Below are 24,644 nucleotides of genomic sequence, written 5' to 3'. Positions count from 1 at the left end.
CTTTAAATTGTCTTTTTAGTTGTTTTCAAGGCTAGCTTTTGCTTGTTTGCTACATAACCTCAGAATTCTGTTGGATTTCCTGAATCTCATAATGTTGCTATAAGCTGTTGGCTGCAGAAGACCTGAAGTGTGACTTTTTGTCATGGGGTGGGGGACGTGTTAATGGATGGAAGAACATTGTTGTATGTGCCAAATAGGTTTGGGTTTTCTGTTTTGTTGTTGTTGTTTTTAAATCTTTGACAGATAACTGACCTAGCCCTAGGGATGAGTAGTTCATTCAGTATAACTCCAATAAATTATCCTCTCCTGAATATAAAAGTACATTGCTGCTTTTCCAACAGAGTGGCTGTTTCCAAATGTTAAAAACAGTAACTATGTTTATTTTATTATTACTTAAAAATTTAAGACATTCCCTGCAGTTTGCTTAGTTCAGTTATACAGCTTGACACTCTACATGAACATTTGCAAACTTGTTCTTTCATTCCTTTCTCTCAGGCAGTTACTGGGCATGAGGAATGTGTGGAAGCACTACTTCAACATGGTGCTAAGTCCTTATTGAGAGACTGTAGGGGGCGAACCCCTATACATTTGTCAGCTGCGTGTGGACATATAGGTGTTCTAGGAGCTCTCTTGCAGTCAGCTACATCTGTGGATGCAATACCTGCAGTAGCAGACAATCATGGCTATACATCGCTGCACTGGGCCTGTTACAATGGTAAACGTGAAAGCATGCTGGGGGGGAATGTATCTCTCTGTAGGCATAGTGTCTCACAAAGGATTTCCTATACAATCAAAGCATTCTGAATCTCAAGTATTCGACAGTGAAATAAAAATTGAGAATTAAATGAGCCAAAAAGAAAAGATTTTTTCTATAATGTTGGGCATTTTCTGGGTGAAAATGTGCAGGGCTGTTATGTCATGTTTGTTTTTATTACTTCCAGGACAGTAATCTTCACATACTTGTAAATCTCCCTTTTCCATGAATTGAGTGTCGACGCTGTATTGCTTAAAATCATGTATCTCATATCTGAAATCTGAAGTTAAATGTCAGAATGTAGATGTAACTGCAGAGGGAGTCAATAGAGGGAAAAGCTGAGGAACAAAACAGTGCGTTAACGTTGCTGGATGCAGTGTTATGTTTGTGTTATGTTTGCGTCAGGACCTGGAAATCATTTAATTAAGAACAGTTTAATTAAGAACAGACACTTCTGGTAATGTACCTGGGGAGGTGCTAGCCATTTCTGGACAGCTTTCATTTTGACTAATACAAATGTTTACGTTTTATTTTATTCTGCAGTCAGTCATGTACATCCAAACTGGATTTTGTATTAACTGTAATTAGCGAAGACAAGTGACAAAATGAAGTTTATGTATAAATAGCTTTGGGTTCCTTAAATAGGAAGCATCTTCATAACTTCACAAAGCAAAGCAAACTACTGAATTGTAGTTGAAATGGTTTCCAGGTGTAAAGACGTACCCAGATGCTTCTGTTTGACTGTTACAGATAAAATGTCCCATTGCTCATTTTTTTTTCTCTTAGTCTTGGAAAAAGTGGAGTTCATCAGTTACAGAAATACAAAGGTTTTCACACTCTTGTATACTTTGTTTCTCCTAGCAAGCACATATTCTTTTTAATACAAAGCTTCTCTTCCATCAAATGGGTTGACAGTTAAATGCATGTAATTGTTAATACTGAGATAGATGTTACTAATACTTCAAAACTACTTTAAAACTTAAAATATTGCTCAATCTAATTTAGATAAATATATTTTCTAAATCAGAAGTAGTTCTTTTCCTTTTTTTTAATTTCTTTTTAAACTATCTCTACGTTTACTTCAGGTCACGACAGTTGTGTAGAACTTCTCCTGGAACAAGAAGTTTTTCAGAAAATGGAAGGAAATTCTTTCAGTCCATTGCATTGTGCTGTGTAAGGAAAAGCAAAATTATTCTTCGTAGACTTAATCATGGTATTTAACAAAAGATTTATCATTCTGTAAATAACAGCTTGTTTAATTCTTTATAGGATAAATGACAATGAAGGTGCTGCAGAAATGTTAATTGATACATTAGGTGCTGGTATTGTAAATTCAACAGATTCAAAGGGAAGGTAAGAGTGCATCTGCATGGTGGGACAATGTATGTAGTGGTTGCATTCACTCTGCTAAATTCTGTTGTTTGTGTTTTTTAATGGCTACTCAGATTATTTCCTACTTCCCCCTTATTTATTCTTTAAAGATTGTTTTAAATTCTGAGTAAAAAAAAAATTTTTTTAATCTAGTTCTGATTCAGTAAACCTGAATGGGCTTTTTGTTGCATAGGCAGGGTTAAAATTGCATCACTTCATGAGTATTATTTTATGTGTACTTTTCCTGTCTGAATCAAGTTCTTTCTGTACTGTGCACTACACAGATAAGAGTTATGTATTTGAAACTTGAAGGTGATTTCTTGAAGGCACCAGTCACAGCTCTTAACGTTCCTGATCCCATCTGATCAGTGGAAGTGACTGCCCAGTCTCTGCACCTACAGTCAGGTCTGATGACAGTCAGTGTGTCTGTAAAAAGCACAGCTGAGCGTCACCATGTGATCTGTTTCAGGACCCCTCTTCATGCAGCAGCTTTTACAGATCATGTTGAGTGTCTGCAGCTTCTACTCAGTCACAATGCTCAAGTAAATGCTGTAGATGCTTCTGGGAAAACACCTTTAATGATGGCTGCAGAAAATGGGCAGACAAATACTGTTGGTAAAGTATCTATTTCTCCTGTTCAGTGTGTTGATCTTACCACAGATGAAGTTGCCTTATCAGTTGATTATTGTGGATATATTTTGTTAAAATATGATATTCATTTTGCACAAATGTAAACTATTAAAACTTTACAGACTGTGCTTTTACTTAATACAAACCTTTATTTCTTGCAGAGGTGCTGGTTAGCAGTGCTAAGGCTGATCTGACTTTGCAAGATAGTTGTAAGAACACAGCACTCCATTTGGCTTGCAGCAAGGTGCGTGCATAGTCTGACCTCACTGGTACTCGTTGGTACTTTGTGTTACCAAACATTGTTTACAAATAAGTGTTTGCCTGCAGCCCAGCAGTGCCCTTGCAGCCCAGAAGGCCAACCTGCATTCAAAAAGGGGTGGCCAGCAGGGAGAGGGAGGTGATCGTCCCCCTCTACTTGGCTCTTGTGAGGCCCCATCTGCAGCACTGTGCCCAGGGCTGGGGCCCTCAGTGCAAGAAAGATGCAGAGCTCTTGGAGCGGGTCCAGAGGAGGGCCACTAAGATGATCAGAGGGCTGGAGCACCTCTCTTGTGAGAAAAGGCTGAGGGAACAGGGCTTGTTTAGCTTGGAGAAGAGAAGGCTCTGGGGAGACCTCATTGAGGCCTTCCAATACTTGAAAGAAGCATAAAAACAGGAGGGGGAATGGCTGTTTATGAGGGTAGATAGTGATAGGACAAGGGGGAATGGTTTTAAACTGAGACAGGGGAAATTTAGGTTAGATACTGGGAGGAAGTTTATCACACAGAGGGTGGTGGCACACTGTAACAGGTTGCCCAAGGAGGCTGTGGATGCCCCATCCCTGGAGGCATTCAAGGCCAGGCTGGATGTGGCTTTGGGCAGCCTGGTCTGCTGGTTGGTGACCTTGCACATAGCAGGGGGTTGAAACTACATGATCTTTGAGGTCCTTTTCAACCCAGGCCATTCTGTGTTTCTGTGATAAGAACTTACTACTTTGGAAAGGCATTCAAAGCTTTTTTTGAAGGTTGTTTGCTATGTGACAAATGTTTATTCTGTATTAAGGGTCATGAAACTAGTGCCTTGTTAATACTGGAGAAGATTACGGACAGAAACCTCATCAATGCCACCAACGCAGCCTTGCAAACGTACGTATCCACGGAGTGGTTTTTTTCAGATCACTTTTTGGGGTGTTTTGCTAAGACTTTCTTATAAAGAGAAATATTTTTGCAATTTTTTTTCTAAATTGGTTGAATTCTGTTTGAATTGCTGAATACCAGGAGTTGGACCAACCTGAAGTGAGTAGGTATATTGTCCAAACCTGGACTTCTAGTTTTAGCTGAGTGAAAAGGATAAGAAATAAATCTTAATGTATTGTGATTCATGGAATCCTGTGTGAGATTACTGCAATCCATTGAGATTATCTGCACACCAGTGTATTTGTTTTACAAACTGAGTAATTTTTCACTTAAAATTCAGGTTTTTTTAAATTCATTGGAGGCAAATTACTTTTTTTTTTTCCATAGCTAGCCATCAAAACCTAGCTAAGTGTGCTTGTATTATTCAGCATGCTTTCTGTTGGTAAATTTATCTATTACTGAGATGGCAGACTTTGTTTTCCATTCAATATTGTAACTTTTCTGCATTTTATTTTTTTTTCCTTTTGAAGAAAGTATTTGTGTTGTAGGCAATACTTGACACCTGATAAGTAGCTAAGTTACACCACATGAATTCTTGGATTCCTTTAGCAATGTTATCACACAGAGCATTTAGAATAAACACCAAAACTTCCAAGTAATTTGTACATTTCTCTGGCCTTGCATCCCTTCCGGAATCTGCCATGTTCAAACCCCGACAGTCTTAGCAGCTATTCTGAGAGATAGGCAAGAGAAAGCAGAGTGAAGGAAGCTGATTATTCTGTGTCCTGCAGAGTGGTGGTAGGATTCTTTAAACCAGTGGGAATCGATTCTGGAAAACTGTTTCATTTTAAAAAGATATAATCAGAGTAGGTGTGGTAAAGTTGCACTTTCCTTGATACATCAAGACACCACACAAGACATGGTTAATAGATTGAGGTTTTCAAAAGTAATTTGTTTTTCTCCTTGCTTTATGCAGTCTGAATTTTTCATCTCTGGTCACGAAGGAATGTGGTGGTTTCTGGAAGGCAGATTGATGAAATGCTTCTGCGTGTCTTGGAAGCATTAATATGCAATAAATAATGTACCAATATTTGTATTCTGATGATTATTGCTGGTGACACAGAGATCTCAGATGTGACACAATCTATTAAAACCATTCAATGAAGGGTTTATTAACAGGAAAGTATAGGTGACTGATTTTTTATTGTGATGAAGCTCATAAGCAGGCGGATCATTTCCAGCAGCTACTTCTTCACATGTGGTTCCACTAATAAAAAATAATAATAAAAATACAGAACTATTTCTGTCTTGATTGTCTGCAGCAAGAAACTGGCTCTGTTAGTTTTTCCCATCTTCGCTTTGTATCTCCTATATTTGGTAATGTGTAAATAACATACAAGTAAAAATATGTCAGTAATCATTCATCACAATGCGTTTTATCTGCCTTGTGTATTACATTTTGGTCTAAGGTTTATCTACCAGTTTGTTTGTCTTCACAGACCTCTGCATGTTGCTGCTCGAAATGGACTAACAGTTGTAGTTCAAGAACTCTTAGGAAAGGGAGCAAGTGTACTTGCTGTGGATGAAAACGGTAAGCATGAATTTAACTTTGTTTCCCCATAAGCAGCTCTGCTTTTAAACTCAACTCACTGGACGCAGTAACTGTGTGGAAATTTCATATGAACCTTCCAGTAGGTTCCCCCCTAGAAAAAGCAGCATGTTGATGATGGGTCATTTTAGCAGAGGGGAAGGGAAGTTTTCAGAACAATGCAGCTCATGGTGTAGAAATATTTGGTATAAGTGTATGGTCTGAAAATGTGTGTACTGTGAATACACGGGTGTATTGGAAACAGAAAAACATAATAGTCAAGGTAGAGTAAAACTTTCACTTGTTAAGCTGGATGGAATGGCCACCCATTTTGTCAGGGGTAGATGTATTGGTGTTGGCTTTTAAGAGTGAGTGTGAATTACAGATCTGTTACTGGGTCTCGAGCTTCTGGCTCGTTAGAGCTTTTTGTCACACGTGAGTAAGAAAATGTAATGGAATTTTTAAAAAACACCTTGTAAGGACAAAAGTACATGAGACCTACGGACTTCTTATTTACATATTTCCACATATTAAATCTGTGATTTCAGTATGCCTTGTAACTAAAAGCAGTAGCTGTTTTGGGGTTGTTGTGGGTTTTTTTTTTGCGGTTGTTTTCTTGTTTTGTTACATTTTTGTGGGATTTTTTTGTCTTTTTCAGACAGGATTAATAGTTCTAACTAGATTTCCCTTTTGGACAGCTTGTCCTCCCTTGATGTTTGCTGTGACTTTCCTTTTACAGGGCTTCTCAAATTGCACTGCTTAAATTGACATGGGAGATTTAAGGATCATTCCTCCCCTGAAATAGGGTAAAGGGTAGCTGCTAAATGAAACGCCCTAGAATGAAAATACAGGGAAACATCTTTTTTTTGAGTTTCAGCTTCTCATCACAAGTATGCCAACTGGAGACATCATTTGTGTTTTCTGTGGGTTCGTCACGTGCAGCCCATCAGTGCCATGCTGGGTGAATCTTTGACATAATAGTTGTCCATACAGAAGTCAAGTTCTCTGGCAGCTGGAGGATCTAACTAACGTTTGCGCTTCTCTTTAAATCTGCTAATATTTTAAATTTAAGGCAACTCCTCAGTGCTACCTAATCTAATTCCTCTCCATGGTTCCTAGCATTTCTTTCTAACAGCAATTACATTGCTTATAAAATCTTGAGCAGCTTTGAGAGTATTCATAGAGAATACTCTGAGGTGAATGTCCCAGCTCAGAGCGCTGTGTAGACAAAGCCATGAATACTTTGAGGTGAGAGAGAGCGAGGGAAAAAACTAGAATATGGTGTTTCATTCCTAGTTATGGAAGCTCAAGAGCTAAACCTGAATATTAGTGTAAGTTCTGGGCTTTAGAGTTGTGGTTGTTTTTTTACAGAAACAAGTTTTTTTGTTGACCTTCAGTTTTATTTTTTTAAGACAAAGTGGGATGCTCTGTTCCAGAGGTGAATGAGCATTGTCTTACACACCTGAAATACCCACTTCTTCCACTGCTTCTGCAGACTGTCACTGTTGACTCTGAGCTGATAGTTGAGGCTGTCTCTTGCTTGCTGTTTGCTTATGTCCTAGCCGCAATGAATTTCCACCGGGGGCCTGTCTGTTTATAAATTCTGTGCAGTGTGCTTTCACCTCGTGGTAACTATTTCTGAACCGTGTCCTAAAACCTGACCTGGATCATTTCTGCAATGAAGGTGATTCCTTAGTGGTTGCAATACTTGCTGGTAAAATAAGCATTATCTCATTTTTCATGCTTTCCAAGTATCTGAATAGAAGCCTATCATGTGGCTTACCATAACGCTGTGCATTACGAAATGCATACAAGTAACTTAGATGCTGTACGCCTTCAAGCTGTGAAGTGGGAGTAGTGTGGGACTTCAGGCTCTGAAATGCACATGGCCATTAGTCTGTCTGCTCAGCAGAATTAGCTGTCACCTGCAGTTGTGCTCATGCTGTGATGGACAGCGATAGGGAAGCTTCAGGGTGAAGAAATATTTCATGTTGTGTAGTTTCTGCAGTGACTCTCTGGTGAGCGCACTTAGTTCCATCCCCTTGGCCAGTTGACTTCCTCACCGTTTCCAGAACCAGGCTTTGTGGTTGGCCGAGAACATCTGACTGTTTAAAAAACCCTGACATCTCTGTTCCAAAGAACTCTGACTTCTGGGACGCATTTGTAACTGAAAGCTGTAAAAACAAACAAACGAACAAAACAAAAAACCTTATGATGTATTTAATTTTATGGCCCTTTTCAAACAGTGTGGAACTAAGTAAAATGAAATGTTTTTGCAGCTGAAAGATGACACGACCTTGAGCAAATTTGTACATTGTTGTTGTGTTTTTCTCTGCTCCCAGGTTACACACCAGCTCTGGCCTGTGCACCCAACAAGGATGTGGCCGACTGCCTCGCGCTCATCCTGGCCACGATGATGCCCGTTTCATCAAGCAGCGCATTGCCTTCCCTCACGTTCAATGCCATTAATCATTACACCAACACCTCTAAAACTGTCACCTTCGATTCCTTGCCAATCATGAGGAGTGATCATAGCTCTTACTGTACTTTCAACAATATTGGCAGGGAGGATGGCTACCCCTATACAGAAGAAGATGAACTCAATGACTCAGATTCCGAGACCTATTGAACGCTGCATTTCGTAGGGCTGAAGAGTGACCCCTAATGCTGGAAGTCGTCACATCTGGGCTTTTGAAAAAAGCTGTTGGAATTTGAATGCAAAAAGAGGACCGACCTTTGGAAGATGCTTTTTATTGTGGTTGCATAAAACAAAACAAAATCCATGAGACTCTGGAAGGATTTTTAAGAGCATATTTTGCAGACGAAGCAGAAATTCTGGAATAAATTCTTGGAAACCGTGGCAAAAAAAAATTTGAAGAATGTCAAAACTGCTTTATTTAACTGTTCTACCGGTCTGTTTCTGGTGCCAGGAGTAACTTCTGCAGACTGGGCACCCTCGCTGATGTAAATGAACGACACTGTTGTACAACACAGAGGATACTAGATTTAAATATTGTCAATAAAACGAAAATCATTTTGAAGGCAATAAAAGCGTTTGGTACAGTAGGCATTGTTTGTGCTGCAAACTGCCAAAGGACCAAATAACTTAAAAGGTTGTTTTTGTTTTTGTTTTTTTTTAATTAAATACATTGTTGTGGAAACTGGAATAGATTCTTTGAAAAGTTGTTTTAACCAAACCTTAATTACTTCTGGGAAAGAAGCTGAGATTTGGTTTTAAGTGTTGACTTTTTTCTTTTTGTTTACCATCTAAAAACCTTCCAGCACTATTAAATGTACCATGAAAGAAAGCAGATTTATGTTTAAGTTTTGTTTTCTTTTTCTTTTTGACAACATGAAAATGGAACTTGTCGTACTTTTCTAATACTAAAACTAAACCAGCTAACAAGGTGAAGTCAGGGTGAAAAATGTACAGTGTAATAAACAAGGGAAGGGTGGGAGATGGGGGAGGGAAACATTGTTGCACAGGTTTAGACTGTTAAACTTTGGTGGTTTGAATTGAGATTTTTTTTTTTTATTTAAAATATGTAACTTGGAAACTATGAAACTGCATAAAGAGAATGGAAATGTCTCCATAACCCCAGAACTGGGACTGAGAGTTCTTGGCAACGATTGGCCCCCTTCCTTACATCGAAAAGATTGCACGTGAAGGTGGAATTGTAAATCCCTAGCACTTCTTTTTTTTCTTTTTTTTTTGAATCCTGGAGTTGCCGGGGCGGGGGGAGGTGAATTTAAAAGTATATTTCCCTATTAGAAAGAAGTACAGTGTCTGGTCTGTGGGAAGAGCTGTGTATCTTTGTTGTGCTCCATTTAGAAATGAACAGCAGAAGCAGGTCCCCTAATGTAGTTCAGCCTCACCTGAAGATTTTTATCTTTTTTATTTATAACAGACTACTGCATTTTTTTAATTGCCTGAAGAATGAAAAAGTGACATAAGCAAGCTGAAGTCTCATTGTTAAATATGCATATTTACTTTATTTGGCTCTGCTTTAACTACAACTGTTACTTTTCAAGTGAAATGGCTTATGTACGTGCAAGGAATCCTTGCGTGTCCTGGTAAAGTACAAATAAATTACTGCAAACCGATTCAAATTTCCTTTTTATCCTTTTTGTATTGTGAAACTGGAAATCTTTATGATATTGTAAATTATCAGCTGGTTTTCTGAACATAAAGTGGAAACACGGGACAATATTTTGATCTGTTTGATAATTTTGTGGGTTTTTTTGAAGAATTAATGAGCATGTACATAGAAATAGTGACTGCTTGAATACTGTATTTACCTGCACTCTTTCAGTACTTCAAGATTCTTGTATATTTTACGGAATATAATAAAACCCAAATGTGAGTTCTACTAAGGAATAATTTATTTGTATCTATTAAGCACTAATGGCAAAGTCTCTTTTGTTGAACTGTTAGAATTTATAAGATCTGCTTTCCAAAGGCTTTGTAATCCTAAACGGAAGGTGAGCTACTGGAATTTCAGGTAACCCTAAATGTTAGATTATTAATTACTCCTCTAGGCTTTCTTCTAAGTACCCCTTTCTTAACCATTTGTGCCTGTGTTTGTTGTTTGCATATGCAGTGTTTGTCTCGGAACAGAATTAGATGACTTCAGGGTGATGGTGACCTCTGTTTGCTTCCCTCTGGTCTCTCAAAGTACTCTGTGGGAGTGACCGACATTTTGGGTCCGTGTTGGTCTGTTTTGAGATTCACTCCATCTATCTAAATACCGGGGTTGAAACAGCATGGAACCATGCATCCTCACTTGTATCAGAATGGCAAGCAGCACCTGCGCTATTGGGAAGGTAACAGTTAGATGTTTCTGTAATGAAGTTTTTAAGATGTTTGATTTTTCCTACAAGTTGTAAACTCTGTTTAGGAATTCAGAGTTGTGTGTATGTCTCATCATTTAGAGTTTACCCAGGGAGCCTGGATATCTCTGTTTGCATGAATTTCCTTAATGGACAGGACAGCAGTTGTGCCTTGTAAATGGTAAGTGGGATTCTTACTAGAAAATGATTCCTAAAATGGAACAAAGTTTGTTTAAAAAACTCACTGCTCGTCTGCTTTCCTAATGAGAGGTCAAGAAACAGAAGGTTCCTTGGTTCTGTAAAACAACACTGCCTGCAGGCGGTGTCCTCGGGTTTTTTTAATCTTCATACCTGAATGGAAGTCTGCTGCTTTCCAGAAAATGGTACTGCATCCTCTTCTTTTTTCCCTACATCCAAACAACGTCTTGAGTTTTCACCAGAAAAGAGCAGGACTCAGCTGGATCACTGATTCAATGTAGTGGGATAAAATAAACCCTTTTTATGCTAGGGGGAAAAAAAATGAAGGGACTTCGGTAGTGACAACAACCAGCTCTGATCAGCTTTCTGTGCACTCTGGCTGCTGCTGTGTTTTATGGGTTATTCAGTTCTCAGGATAAACGTTATGCAGTAGAAAATGCCAAGTTAGCACAGAACTTACTGGGCTGAGTAACTTGTTTTCGTAGAGTGCTGTGTTGGTGTGCCTGATCCTGACACAATCAAGAGTTCATCTTTTTTCTTCCTTTTTTTTTTGTTGTTGTCCTTTTTCCTCTCTTTAAGGAGTGACCCTTCTGTAATGAAGTTTTTCCTTGTAACATTGTCTAAAGTCTTCCTCCTGCTCCATTATTTCTTCTTACTACTTATTACTTATCCAGCACCTGGATTCCTCCAAAACAACCATATAAAATTTTGCTCCAGTTAACATCTGAAAAAAGGGTACTAAAAAACCCAAAGCTGTTGTGTTATGTCTCACTGATAACATTCATAGGTTCTTCAGACCTGTGATCATGTTTTTAAGAATGAATTAGCTTCCTGTCTTCCCAAAGATTCTGTCCATTTAAAAGCAAGAAATATTGTAATAATCCAGATATCGTTTTCTGTTTATATTCTAGTTTGAGTGCTCAGTAAAACCTTCTAAGCAGAAGTGAATACCATTGAGAGCAGATAGTTGTGAGAAGTTCCACGACTAAACACGCGATTAAACATTTTAGCAGTGCCAGATGTGTCAGGGGAGCTTGTAATCCTAACTCCATATTTGGAAGAGTGAGGTTCACATCTTAAAAGCAGAAAGCTATGTTAAAAGAAGCAGCAGTTCTGCAGAAGTGGCGGGCATGCTCTTCGCTCAGTGGTGTACAGCAGGGAGGGGAGGGAGGGCTGTAGGGTTCCCTGCCTGCAGGAATGCTCTCCTCACTCCCCGCTTTGTCCACTCTGACTGTTGGTGGTACTCAGTCACTTCTCCATGCAAAGGCCACTGTGTTTTTTGCTTTAAAAGTGTTCATCTGTGATGATGATACTCCCTGAACTATCCAGACTAGATTCAGAGTATTATCTTTGGAGTGAATGGCTTTTATCGAGTGCTAACAAGTACTTTGAACACGATTTCCATAGATCTGTATTTAAACTCCATTAAGTACATTTTAAGATCAGTTGACAAACAGCAAGTATTGAAATTCTTGAAGTTTATCCAGTGAATTCATATAAATTCTTAAATCTGAGATAACTGGTAATTATGGCTGCTTGCAGTAATCTCTAATGACTGGTGACAACTTCCTTTTCCTTTAGTATGCTGCAGAAGTTGATGGATGGTTGAAGAAAGATTCTTCCAGTTTAGGAATAAAACGCTTTGTAAGTCAGTAGCTGTGACAACTGCGTGAATTGGACAAGGTAAGATTTACAAAACCTTGGTCTTTACAGACTTAAACCAGAGATTCTAAATATAGATGTAATACAGATCTGTTGATTTCCCTTGTTAAGATGAAGCTTTGGCTTTATTTTCATGTAGTCCTTCTCACTATAATATCCATATATTTTGAAGATTGTTAAGGAAGGAACCAGATGTATCCATTTAAAGTGTCAAAACAACTGGTTGTTCTTAAGAAAACAGTACCTGCTGTCATGTACAGTCCTACAGGTGGGCCCTTACTCTGTTCCACACATCCTTACCTACCTACTGAAAGAAAAACTGAGATTTCAGCCGTTGGGAAGAGTCTTTCAGCTGTTTCAGTCATCTGAAGCTCAGCAAAATGCCTTGCTTTTTTTCCCTAGGGAGCAAAGTTAGCCTTGACTAACATCCCCAAACTGCAGCGTGATTTTGTTTTTCCTGTTTTGACTCATCTCTCACTTGATGGAACTCTTTCCAACCTGGCATCCTGATTTTGTAGCATTGATGCTTTACTTCAAACAAAGTAGTATCTAAATTATCAGTGCTTCCATACTCACTGTATACCATGGGAAACTGAATTCCCTGTCTTCTTGTACTGCATTTTAACACTTTTCAAGCTGAGTATTGCAGTATTTCACCATGTAACTGTGAACATGGTTGAATAATACGGAACCTGAGGAATCTTTCAAGCTGTCTTAAAGTCATTAATCTCATTAAACATTTAAAAACACCTTACATTCTCTTGTAAGTTAAAATTGCAGTAGCAGTAATCAGAAATTTAGCTCTTCCAATTCACAACAGAACAAAAGAAGCCCTTGCTTCCAAGCCTTTTCAGTGACAAATGTACAGGTTTTTCTTCTCACTGCATCGCAGCTTGGAAGGACTGACACTGATGTCTCAGCCTCAGACACTGTAACAGTTTTAAAGCAAAATGTAATGTTTCATTCCCTCTTATTTATCTCCTCTTCCCTGCCAAACGTCCATTATTCAAGCTCCTCTTGGGCTTTCTGTGATGCCAGGGTATTAATTAAATACTACAAGAAAGGCCCCAGCCTGGGCAAGGCTGCGTCAAGCCACACGAGGCTTTGCACCTCTGTTCTGTGGTGGTTGCAGCAGCCTCTTGCTGCTCAGTCACTTTAACCTAGTCATCTCCCTGTAAAGGTCTACTTGTACAAGCTTGCACCAACTCTGTGTGTTCTGAAGATCTTTGTTCTGAACTGCTTGTCCCACTCCATTACCAGTTTCTGACATTCTGAACCTGTTCACATGCCTCTCAGGAACTGAACTCCAAAGTCCTGTTCGTGACGCTTTCTTTGCTGTATTTTCTGGCAGATGCTTTCAGCATATTCAGATATCCTCACAACTACCTGGATAACTCAGCACCAGATCCCTTATACAGAAGCCCCTAATACTTCTGGCTTGTGTGCTGTTACTCCTAGCTGGCCAGGGCTTTTCTGATTTGCTGATCTCCCTCAGCAGTATCAAGACGCCTCACAGACAGCATTCCTTACTCCTTCTCACATTGTTTCTTTTGTCGCAGTACAAACATCTTCCACATCCTGAGCACATTAAACATAATCTGTTGATTTAAAGCTGTTCTTGATTTAAGATCTGTTTTTCGTATGGCAGAAAGTCCACTCTTTCTGTTTTGATTTCCCTCCCAGAGAGAAAACATTTAGGAAGCTTCACTAAAACTGTTTATATCCATTGAAGGGAAATGATGGTCATATGGGTATGTTTCTTCTGCCTGTGTGACCTTCAGCTTTCCTAAGGGCTTCTCCCTTTTTCAGAAAATGGTATGACTATTATCCTTTATGAAACCTGAAAGTGAATTTGTCCAAAGCAGATTATTGAGCAGTATAATACACTTCTTGCTGCAGTTCTTTGAGTTTGAACACATTTTGGAACTGCCTCAGCCAAACTGAGAACTACACATCTCCTGTTCACAGCTCCTCCCAGCAACTAGGACAACAGATTTAGCACCTGGAAGACAAGGATGCCCCAAAGGAGCAATTGTGTTTATTAGTCAGTTACTTAACAGCTCTTACACGGATGAAGTCATAATGGCCTATGAGATCCCCAAAATTGTAATGGTTCAGAAGAAATTATTTTCTTTAATTTTAAGGCCAAAATAATATCCTTTAAACATCCTTTTGCAAGCATCTCCACTGCAGTAATAGTTTGTCGTTGCATGACAGTATTTATAGCATCCAATCTAGCTATGGCTGTGGAAAGAATGCTGTGTTTCAGCAGCAGGAACTGCCACCTGGTACACAGTTTATGTAGAAACCCTACTGTCCCACAATTCATTATCTGCTTTTCACAGCTCTTACTGAATGAATTTACAATGTTTGAATTGTCTCAAAGTCAAAACAGGCATGCAATGACTTCTCTTTAAAAATGGGAAAGTCAGAGTACTAAAGTAGTACCTAACATAGTTGCTGATTCGTTGTTGAGCTTTATTTAAACATCTTGCACAGGAGCATGGAAATTATGCCTTCATGAAGGCTAGTGTTTCAGTGTAGCAGTTGATACACTCCTTCCCAGACTGTTGTTCCACAAATGTTCACAGTGGTAACGCTTGCTTAGTTACTATTAAAAGTAAGAAATAACTCACTGAGCAAGTAGCCAATAAATTGTAAAGATTTCAGATGGGAGCCGGGGGAAGGGAGTGAGAGTAAGGAAAAAACCTTAGCACTCTAACCAGAAATCAGAACCTGATGCTATCAAGGTATATGCATCTATTTTCTTGCATATATTTGTGTAATCAATGCCATTCCCTTTCCTACTTTTTTTTCCCCTTTTTAATGGTTTTCTACTTCTTTCATTTCCACTCCCACCAGAACTCCAGAGAACCAAACAACTAAATTAAAAGAGGCAAATTCTGTTGAAATGAGATTATTTTCCTAATATAAGGTATCTCAAACACACTGTAACAAGCCTTTAGACTTGCAAGGCAATTCACTTACTTGTGGAAAGACGTAAGCTCCCAAGGTACAAGCTTGGTTTGTAGTCTCTTTGGTCATCATTTCAAATGTAGAATCTATTAGACAGTCATGTAACAAACATACCTGAAGATTCTGAAGTACAGCTGTTCAACAGTTCCTGGTAAGATATAGACTCTGAAAATCTGATGCAGTTAAATATCTGTGCTAGTCCTTTTCATACCATCGTCCATACAGAGCAGCTGTCAGTAGGCCATTAGTAGTTCTATTTTTGCTTAGGAAATAGTGGTTGTTTTTCCAGCCCATGTGATCAGCAAAGTCCAAGGTAATACCAGACGTCAGCAGCAAAGGAAAGATATAAGGAGTACTCATATTTCCCCATAGCTGGAAATCTATCAGAGCAGTGGCATGTGTAACCTCCTGCCCACAAGTGCTAAAGCTGAGACCTCCACACTTCACTAATGCACAGGCCTGGACGTAGTAAATGCCATTCACTGTGTGGAGCCCGTCAAAAACTCCCAAAGCGTATAATTCATCAGTTAAAACATCTCTCTTATAATTTAAGTAGCAACAAAGAGTATTGGCACAAACCTGAAGTTCTCCTTTTTCCGCCCATACAGGAACAAAAGTAAAATTGTCATACATCATTTCTGCATAGAACAGGGGAGGCGACTGTTGGTTTCCTTTTTCTGATACTTTGCCATGGGCCTCCTGTCCTTCCGTAAAGCAAACCTGGTCATCCCCTGAGGTACTTGTAGAAGTAGTGCATGAATGATGCACGTTCTCTCTGAATCTTTCATTATGCTCCAAATCAGTTTTGTAATCTGTGCTAATGACGGGAATTTCTGCTACTATGAGCTTGCCACCGTAACTGTCCATGTTGTGGTAGATAAATGATTTGACAGGAGTGTATATGCCACTCCCTGTCATGCCCAGGGTAGGGTGGTGGATATTAGCTGCTAAAATATTGACACTGAAAGCTGTTGCAAAAGCTTGTTGAAATTCTACAGCAGACAGGAGTGGGAGCTGGTTCATCCAGGCAGTCGGATAGACAATCTGTTTTACACTGTACTGTCTGATTAGATTCACTGCTGGCTCAAAGAAGAGTATGTCAAAGCAAGTAAACATACCAAACTTGCCAGCAAAAGGGGTATCAAAGAGCTGGTAGTCAGGCTCTGGAGGGGTATCAAAAGCATATTCAAAATACAGATTGTGTTTACGGTACGTGGCTACCAGTGTACCAGCATCGTTGAACACCACGTTGGTATTGAACTGGTATCTTCCATCACGTGGACAGTGAGGATCTGTGTGCTCACAGGGTTGCTTAGTTCCTAAGTTTGCCACCAGGAATATTTTGTTCTTCAGTGCCATGCAGCTCAGACGTTGAAGAACCTACAGAACCAGAAAATGGAGAGGAAGTTTTACTTCAGCAATATATTTAATGCTTTTCAAATTACTATTTGCAACTGGAATGTATATACACTTAAATTTATCTGTAAAATGTAAACATAATGACATCTTTATGATGAAAGATAATGGAAATCATTGTTTTCTAGACCAAAAAGTACTTCAAATACCAATTGAAAAATTATCTAATTTTTATTTCCTGCAAAGTAAGTAAATACATAAATCTCACCACTTTAAGGGCTTTAATTTTCAGTAGCTTCTGGCCGTTGCTTGGAACATCAGTGGCTTTAAAACACCGTAAGACAACTGAAACCTTTGAGCAGACAGTGTAGCTGATTTGCATGCAGCTTTAGAAAAGCATATTTCTGATACTGATTATTTGCACCTGCAGCAGTTTGTTCCTGCAACTACTCCAGTATTTTTATTCTGAACTTATTTTTAAAAATTACTAGCTACAACCCCCAGAAGCAGAGATGTAAATGCTTTTTGCTCAGTTGCAGAACAGAAATACTGAACGTTGCAGGCTGTACTGTTGGCACGTTTCCTCCAGCCCAGAGAAAGCTGTATATTAACTGCCATTTATTTTCTTTGAAGGTGTGACTGCCCGACCTGAAGCACCACAGTGCAGCTATTTGAAGCTAAATCTGAACAAGTACAAATAATTCATTAGAACTGAAATCATTTTCCCAAGGTTTACCCCTACACTACATAGTGTTGCTGAGAAGGTGAGTGTATCGCTCAGGAACAACACAGTTTAGTGGCTTCTGAGGCCCAGAGCACTTGGGATTTCTCTCCATAGCACTGTACCATTCAGATCTATCAGCCACCTTCACTCAGACTGTGCAGATATTTTTTATAGCTTTTCCCACAATGGTGGGCTACTCCTGTAAAGCTATGTGTTTATCGAAAACTTACAGCTTCAGAACATTTTTGATGTGATTTTCTGCAGTTATACTGAAATGAGAATGTGCATTAGCATTAGCAAGGGTACTGAACCTGGGTTAACTGCAACAAAATCCAGAGCCTTCCAGTACTGCAAACCAAGGACCTGAATGTCAAACTAAGCTTTTGCTTGCTCGTGTACGATATCAGCAATAACGACCAATAGGCCAGAGTAGGCCAGAATTTACCACTGCATTGTTTAAACCCAAACTCTGCTATCTTAGCAGGCACATAAATAACTACTTAGTTTCAGTGTATTGATTACTGTTAACATTAGAGGAATAAATAGCTTGTATTCCTAAGCATGGCACAGTTACTTCAACATTAGATCCAGAAAAGTAGATGAAAATACTATTTCTGCAATTTGCAGATCACCTCCTCTGTAATTACATACCACCTATGTTGAACTGTGGCTTCTATTGCAGGTCCTTTCCTGTTTCATGAGCAAATCAATTCATACACAGTTAAATGAGTCAGAATGTTCTGAAGTCATTGCACCCACAGAATGCTTGGACTAACAGAGTAACAAGGAGGCATCAGAAATGACAACAACAGTCAAAATCCCAAACTACTAGTGATGTATCTTATTAGAGTGCCCTTTCATAGGTTGGGGAGAGGGAGTTTAAAAGCCAATAAGACTCATAAACAAGCTGAACTTCTTCCATATATCTAACCAAAGTTTTCTAAGAATGAAATCAGCATGAACAGAGTCCATTAAAACAATCCGGTGACTAGGAGTTGTTACAGTTCTTTTTTAATTCCCTAAGCAAAACTAGATTTGTGCACTTGCAGCACAAAAGTAGCTTTTAGTTATTCCCCTTCTCTACAGAAAACGTTCCTATATTTACCTCTGTGTCACTGAACAAATACTTCTCTCTGCATGGATTCCACTTCACAGAGTCAGAATGCGGAACAAAGTCTAAGTAAGGATAAATTGATCTTCTTGTGAAGTTGAAGCCGTGGATTCCATCTTCAGGAAAAACAATGATCTGTGCTCCCTGTGTGTAAAACAAAGGCATGTTTTGTAGGAATAGCAAAACCAACCTAAGTATGAAATGAAAAAAAGGCAATATTTTGGCTAAAGAGAGCTAAGGAAAGTTAAGGTGACTCAATTAGGTTTTGATTTGAATGCTGTTTGAAAACATCCTTTCTTTAACAAACATAGTAAATGTAACTGTGCTTAAGAAACAAACTCATTTAACCTGACTCCTAACTTTACCTTGAGAAATAACTGATTTGGTGTTATTTGCATTCTCCTGAAATAGAGAAATAGTCATAGAATAGTCATGAGAATATTATCATTCAGGTTAAAGACTTGTTTCCAGAACTATGCCATTTGTGGATGAGGTCTATCAGAGGTGCAGTATCTGCATCAAATATGCAGCAACTGCATCAAAGGTGCAGCACAACTTGAGCACAGCCTCAGTTAGGTGTGTAGGGTTGGAGAGGGCACTGGCAGTAGTTTTCAGAAACAATTTGACTATGGAAGCAGTACATGCTTTAGCAGCCATGCAGCCATCGCAGTTCTAGGCTGGTGCTGCCTAAAACTGTGGGACAGCTGTCCTTATTAAAAAATATGAATGCTTTTTAAATCAGACAGAGCATCAGTCACTCACATCCCCACGACTTCTCACAAGTCCTTTCAAATGTGCTACCTTTGCTACTGCTTTGGGATCATTTATGTCATCTCAAATACAGAACTGCATTAAAATAGCTATCGTGCTTCTGGACTGCAAGGCCTCATAACCTGAATTTCTCAAACAAAAACAAAAAAATCCACATCCTGAAGTTATGCAAAACTGGTAGTTGTTCTGTTTAAAAAAAAAAAAAAAAAAAAAAAAAAAAAAGATTTGTATAACTTGTGTAACTTGCAAGTCATTTCTTCTCTGCATAGGGACAGTAGAGACTATTTCCTCTGGGCTAGAACCACACTGAGACTTCATCAGGAGGAAAGGAGGCTGTGCATAAGAACTGCCAGAAATACCACTCTTTCTCCTCGGAATATATTTAGACTGAGTACCAGCCCACAGAGGGAAGGGGAAAGGAATGGAAAACTTTACTTCCACAAAGCTGTTAATGGTGGAACATTCATTTCCAAGGCATTAAACTTCGGTATTTAGAAACATGCAGGAATTTCCATTGAGAGTGCTGGAATAAAACCAAAGCCAAAGACAGAAAACACTCTTTTAATAAAAACATTCCATTGAAGAAAACAGAAAGGAGCTGGGTATCCAGATTAAAATAGAAAATTAATTTCCCTATACTAAATAGCTATAGGTACATTTTTCCAAGCTTGGAATAACTCAAGTCAGACAAGCTGCTAATTGGCTTCATTTTTTTCAGAGCTGCTGGCAGGTCAGAATGTCTGAAAAAACAGACCATACTTATGTATATAAATATGGCTGTAGTTGCCTGGGAACACAAACGTGAAAGCTTATCCTCAAATAGCACTTACTGTATATATACACAGGACACACACAACTGCTGCTGAGCCACTACCTGTCTTGCAGCAGCCGCTACTTGCTGGTCATAGATGTCCAGGTTTCTGCCCATGAGTTCCAGCGCAGACCGTCGATCAGTGGGGGCTGTTGGGTTAGGACTCAGGATGGACTCATGTTCGTACACAGCAGCCACGTAACGTGCCTCCTGCTTAACTCTTCCTGAGACAACTTGATAGCAGAAAAAGCAGACAGACAGCTTCCAGCACAGATCCACCATGTTGTGTGCCATAAATCTAGAGCAAAAAAACCCAAACAGGTGTGGAGGGGAGGGGAAGCTTCAGTGACAACTCGTGCCAGGAATTTAAATTTAATATTAAATATGGACTGTAACTGAGACTCTGCAGTGTTTGAACTGAGCGTGTTGTTTTCAAATTCCTGACCAAAGACGTGCATAATGTGTATTGACAGAACTTCATTCTAACTGCTTTTTGCTACATGTATAGTTGCGCTGTCTCCTTGCTTGATCTCCCTTTAGTTCTTGTTTGTCTATAGATCTATTGCACCACGTAACAAAATATCTCTGGGAAAAGCTACAAGCAGCTCACAAATGTGCACTTCCTCCCCCAGCTGGTAAGGGTGGTGGTTTACAAGTAGCAATTCCTAAAATGACTTGAACGCTGTATTTAGGAGACAAGTAACAGCATATACCATTTTACCATTTAGATAACTGCCAAAAAAAAATTTGAAACTACTGCATTTATCTGTTTTTCTATCACAGGAATCGCTGTCCTGATGGATTCCAAATTTTCATTTTATTCTAGCTCTGCACATGTGATAAATAGATTCATTTGGCTTTTTTCCAACATCTATAAAAACGCTGAGTGCAATTCAGATCCACGTTCCTCCTGCACAGTGCAGACAGGTAAGGTAACACACTTTCAGGTAACAACAACAAAGCAAGAATACAAACAAAATGCAAAAAAAATTGCGTTACTGAGCTTTTCTTAGATTTAATTCTTTTCCCACTGGTTTGATTCCCCAGACCTCAAAAGCAGCTTCCTTAAAAAGAACACACTGGAGAAATCCCTTTATGCTCCAAACTCCAGAGGCTGAGCAGCAGAAACAAATGAAGAATTACACAACCTGGAAGGCTGGGGCACCCTCTCTGATATGGGCTCCCCATGTAGCCTTTTTGACACCCTGACTGCATCCTGTACTTATACATAAGATTAATGAGAGTTCAGTATTTGTTACCTGTGTTAAGTAGCATTAAGAAATTAAATGTTGGATATCACCAAAGGTGAAAGAGCACTAAGGAGAGATGTGCTGATGTTAGATAACAATGGCCTCCAGTATTCAAGATCAATTACCAACTTTTTAGATGTATTTCTTTTTTGGTAACACTAAACCAGGAAAGAATGTGCTAAAATACTGTGTTTTTCAATCCCTGTGACCCACAGCACCCTGACCGTTCCAAAGCAAATATGACAAGCTTTCTCTAGCTCTCACTGGGAGGAGTTCAATGGAAACAGAGACCAATCTTAAACTACTCCCACTTTTATTCTTATTCATGTCACATCAAAAGTAGTTTTCTACTTAAAAAAAGGAAGTGCAGACACACTAGCTTCAATTCCAGAATGAAAGGTAGGTGATAATCAATTCTCAATACTGGTATAGTTTTTCTTTCTTTCTTTGTTTTTTTTCCCCTCATTTTTCCTAAATACCAACTTGACCAGTATTCAGCAGTGAGCAATTTGAAGTGTGCAGGAATCCATTCAGAAAGCATTTGCTAAGTAACATTTTAATTTAAACCACCTGGTCATTTCCACAAGCTCGTTTGAGAGCAACACAACCTGTGTAGGACGTGGAAACCAAAACCTTTGTGATTAGGCAACAGATTTGTTTGCGTAACGAAAACATTCTAGTATGCAGTAATGCCTGTCAGGGTCCAGGTGTGACTTAGCAATTCAATGCCTCTAAGCTCAACGTTACGTTTGTTTTTCTTGACCTTTGACTGTGTGCCCATACATACATGACTTCAGCAGTGAACTTCAAGTTACCTAAAGCAGCATAAAAATAGAATACAGCACAGGCATCTCTGGAAACAGTTGTGTTAAGAATACTCCATTTATATGAATAGTTCTGACAGCAATGTACAGTAAGTTCCTCTCGCTATTCTACAATGCACTCCTCAAGGAAAGGAGTACTTAGGGGGAGTGACATCAAAACCTGAGGCTCCAGCTTTGTCCTGCTCAACTCTCCTAATGAAATCTGATCAGCATTTAGCAATACCCAGGTGCAAGAAAACATATAAAGCAGTAGCAGGGAGTAGTAGAGAGAAAGCCTTTCACTGTTATGGAAGCCAATGAAAATAAACACACTGTTGGACTTCAGTGACAAAACTATCTTTTCTATCTGGCATCCCTTCAGAGCCAAAATGCCTATTTAGGACAGGAATGGGTTCACATCAGCCATTCCTTAACAAAGCTGTCAACTAAGATGTAATTAGAATTTTTCTCTACTAGCAATGGACAAACTTGCAGAGTTTCAGAACACAGGATTGAATTGCAGTGTATTAGATATGTCTTATAAGCCAAACATACCGACACAGAACATTAACAGGGCATCAAAAAAGAAGGGGTTCACGTCGGTATCTCAAATGTTTCCAACAACCAGAAAATAAACCATGGCTGAAAAATGAGAATTCTCCGGGCTTACTGGTGAAATATTTTTTATTCCCCTAATGGAAAACACTATGCTATCTAACAAATCCTTTCCCTTAAGAGAGGATTAGGACCTACAGAGCTGTCAGCTCACCTGAGTCACAACTCAAAAAAAAAAAAAAAAATTAATAACCCAAAATGCTTTATGATTTTTTTTCTTTTCCCCACTCCTGTAATTTACACAATCTCTTGCCTGGCAGCTGTGCTTCAGTATGATCACCTTACAAACCCACCTGCAGCTATTTCGTAGCAGTATTACCAGCACGCAGTTGCAGTATATTCATTACAGCACTATACACAAAAGGTAGGAAGGCTGCTGTTTAAGTTCAGATGCTAATTCATAACAATGTTTCCCCTGGTTACAGCATGAGATGCTTTTCTATTAAATCTATCAGAACCATCACTCTCAGCAGTGAGAAAGTGCAGCACCCAGACACCAGTTCTACAATGACTTTGGAAACTTACCAGTTTGCCAACTCTCAACACACAGGGATCTATGCACAGAGCAAAGCAATGTACACTCTGCTTCTCAGCTCTTTTATAATTAGAGGAATCTAACAGACTGTGAAGCAGCACTCATCCAAGTCCTCTTAAGTGAATAACAGCAAATGCCTGGTAAGCCGTAGTAGCAGTGATAACTACCAGGCAAGGTACTGACTTTGCTAAGAAATAAAAGTATTTTTTTCAGTTAAATTATGCTCACAAGTTATGCAATGTTGCCGATGTTCACGCATAGGTTGCTCCAAAAGTAATGCCTCCTATTCATTTCCATACAACAAAGAGCACATTAAAATTATTTGAGTAGATTATTAGCTAGGAAAAAAAAAAACAAAAACAAAAAAAAAACAAAAAAAACACCACAAAACACTTTTTTCAACACAGTCATCACCACAAGCAGTGCATTCTCAACAGTGATGAACAAGAGTCTGCATGCCATGCTGAATAAAGTCTCCACCAGTAGAGGCAAGTCCATCTGTGTCCCCAGCAAGCTTTGAGACACAGAAGTTAACAGAATAATAACTTACAGTGACCTGCTGCTGAAACACACCAGCACTGCATCACCATGCTTGCATCCACTGGTTGGTCTCTAAAAATGTTCAACAAGCACTGATCAGTGTCAATGGGTGCCATTTTTCCTGCATGGAGGAGCTCAATTCCACGCCTTCACTTCATCCACACTTCCATGTCACATTCTATTCGTCAGGCTGCCCCTGTGCTGCCATCTGTCACATGGCAACAACATGGAATGGAATATTGGTGGGAAAGCTCAACTTCTGCTGCCATACCACCAACATCCACCTCTGATATCGCTGGGCAACATCGTAAAATAGGAGGCACTACTTTCAGAGCAGCCCCCACGTAGCTACACAAGCACACAAACGTGGATCTAAAGAAGTGACCGATCTCCCACTAACCTTTTTCTTTCCCCACTGACTCCTCCCATCCGCTGATTTTGAATCCCCTGCCGTCTCTTAACACTTAATTATGTGTTTTTATGGTGTTTTTCTTTTGGCAACGCAACGCTGTCACAGCTCGGTGTAAGCACGCCTCCCGCTTCCATTCCTGCTAAGCGTTCGTTCCGTAGGTAACAGGTTACGTAACCTCGCTCTGGCTTCTTGCCTTTTACCCAAGGCCGCTCAGCGCGGCCATGCTGGGCCCCAGCAAGCCGGGACGGCAGCACCGGTAGAGCACGCCGCATCAATGCAGGACCGTACGAAGCCGGTAGCACCGGTTACGCGGTGAGCAGGGCACACCAAGCAGGGCCTCGCTCTATACCTACGCTTCTCCTCACGAGCACGGCAACGGGGAGCCCCGCACCCCAACCCACCTGTCCTCCGCTCCGCGCCACAGCTCAGCTCCGCCCCTTGGCGCTGCCGTTTAACGGTCGCGCACGCGACGCGCTGCAGTCGCCCCCTGCCGGCACGGCCGCGCGCGACGGCGGCCGTCTCCCGCCCTCTGATTGGGTGCCTGCTCTAGCCAATAGAAGCCCTCTCACCGCTCGCCCGCTGGGTGAGAGGCGGA

At 39.8% G+C, this 24,644-nt stretch overlaps 2 protein-coding genes across 8 annotated transcripts in view; one reads left to right on the top strand and one right to left on the bottom strand.

The window, feature by feature from the left end:
* ANKRD28 (ankyrin repeat domain 28) overlaps positions 1–9,825 on the top strand; it is a 105,638-nt gene extending 95,813 nt beyond the window's left edge. For both annotated transcript variants that reach the window (XM_052695607.1, XM_052695606.1), the window contains exons 21-28: positions 496–715; positions 1,840–1,927; positions 2,024–2,107; positions 2,595–2,740; positions 2,917–2,999; positions 3,794–3,876; positions 5,367–5,458; positions 7,798–9,825. In XM_052695607.1, coding sequence (XP_052551567.1) covers positions 496–715; positions 1,840–1,927; positions 2,024–2,107; positions 2,595–2,740; positions 2,917–2,999; positions 3,794–3,876; positions 5,367–5,458; positions 7,798–8,084 — 1,083 coding nt within the window. In that variant the 3' untranslated portion in view covers positions 8,085–9,825. The remainder of the gene's footprint in view (positions 1–495; positions 716–1,839; positions 1,928–2,023; positions 2,108–2,594; positions 2,741–2,916; positions 3,000–3,793; positions 3,877–5,366; positions 5,459–7,797) is intronic.
* On the bottom strand, positions 4,410–24,456 carry BTD (biotinidase). Of its 6 annotated transcripts, none has more exons than XM_052695614.1 (5): positions 24,038–24,408; positions 19,958–20,192; positions 18,307–18,456; positions 10,637–16,501; positions 4,410–7,629 (listed from the first exon to the last, which is right to left on the bottom strand). In XM_052695614.1, the coding sequence occupies exons 1-4, from the start codon at positions 24,064–24,066 to the stop codon at positions 15,317–15,319; spliced, it is 1,599 nt and encodes a 532-aa protein (XP_052551574.1). In that variant the 5' UTR covers positions 24,067–24,408; the 3' UTR covers positions 4,410–7,629; positions 10,637–15,316. The 6 variants fall into 6 exon arrangements, with proteins under 6 accessions (XP_052551574.1, XP_052551575.1, XP_052551577.1 ...); XM_052695615.1 differs by having other exon boundaries at positions 15,134–16,501; XM_052695617.1 differs by lacking the exon at positions 4,410–7,629 and having other exon boundaries at positions 9,600–10,789; positions 15,134–16,501.
* Between the last annotated feature and the right edge of the window lie 188 nt (positions 24,457–24,644).

The sequence above is a fragment of the Tympanuchus pallidicinctus genome, unplaced genomic scaffold (genome assembly GCF_026119805.1).
Source record: "Tympanuchus pallidicinctus isolate F22 unplaced genomic scaffold, pur_lepc_1.0 scaffold3, whole genome shotgun sequence".
Classification (NCBI taxonomy): Eukaryota; Metazoa; Chordata; class Aves; order Galliformes; family Phasianidae; genus Tympanuchus; species Tympanuchus pallidicinctus.
This window is presented reverse-complemented; position numbering and strand designations above follow the sequence as displayed.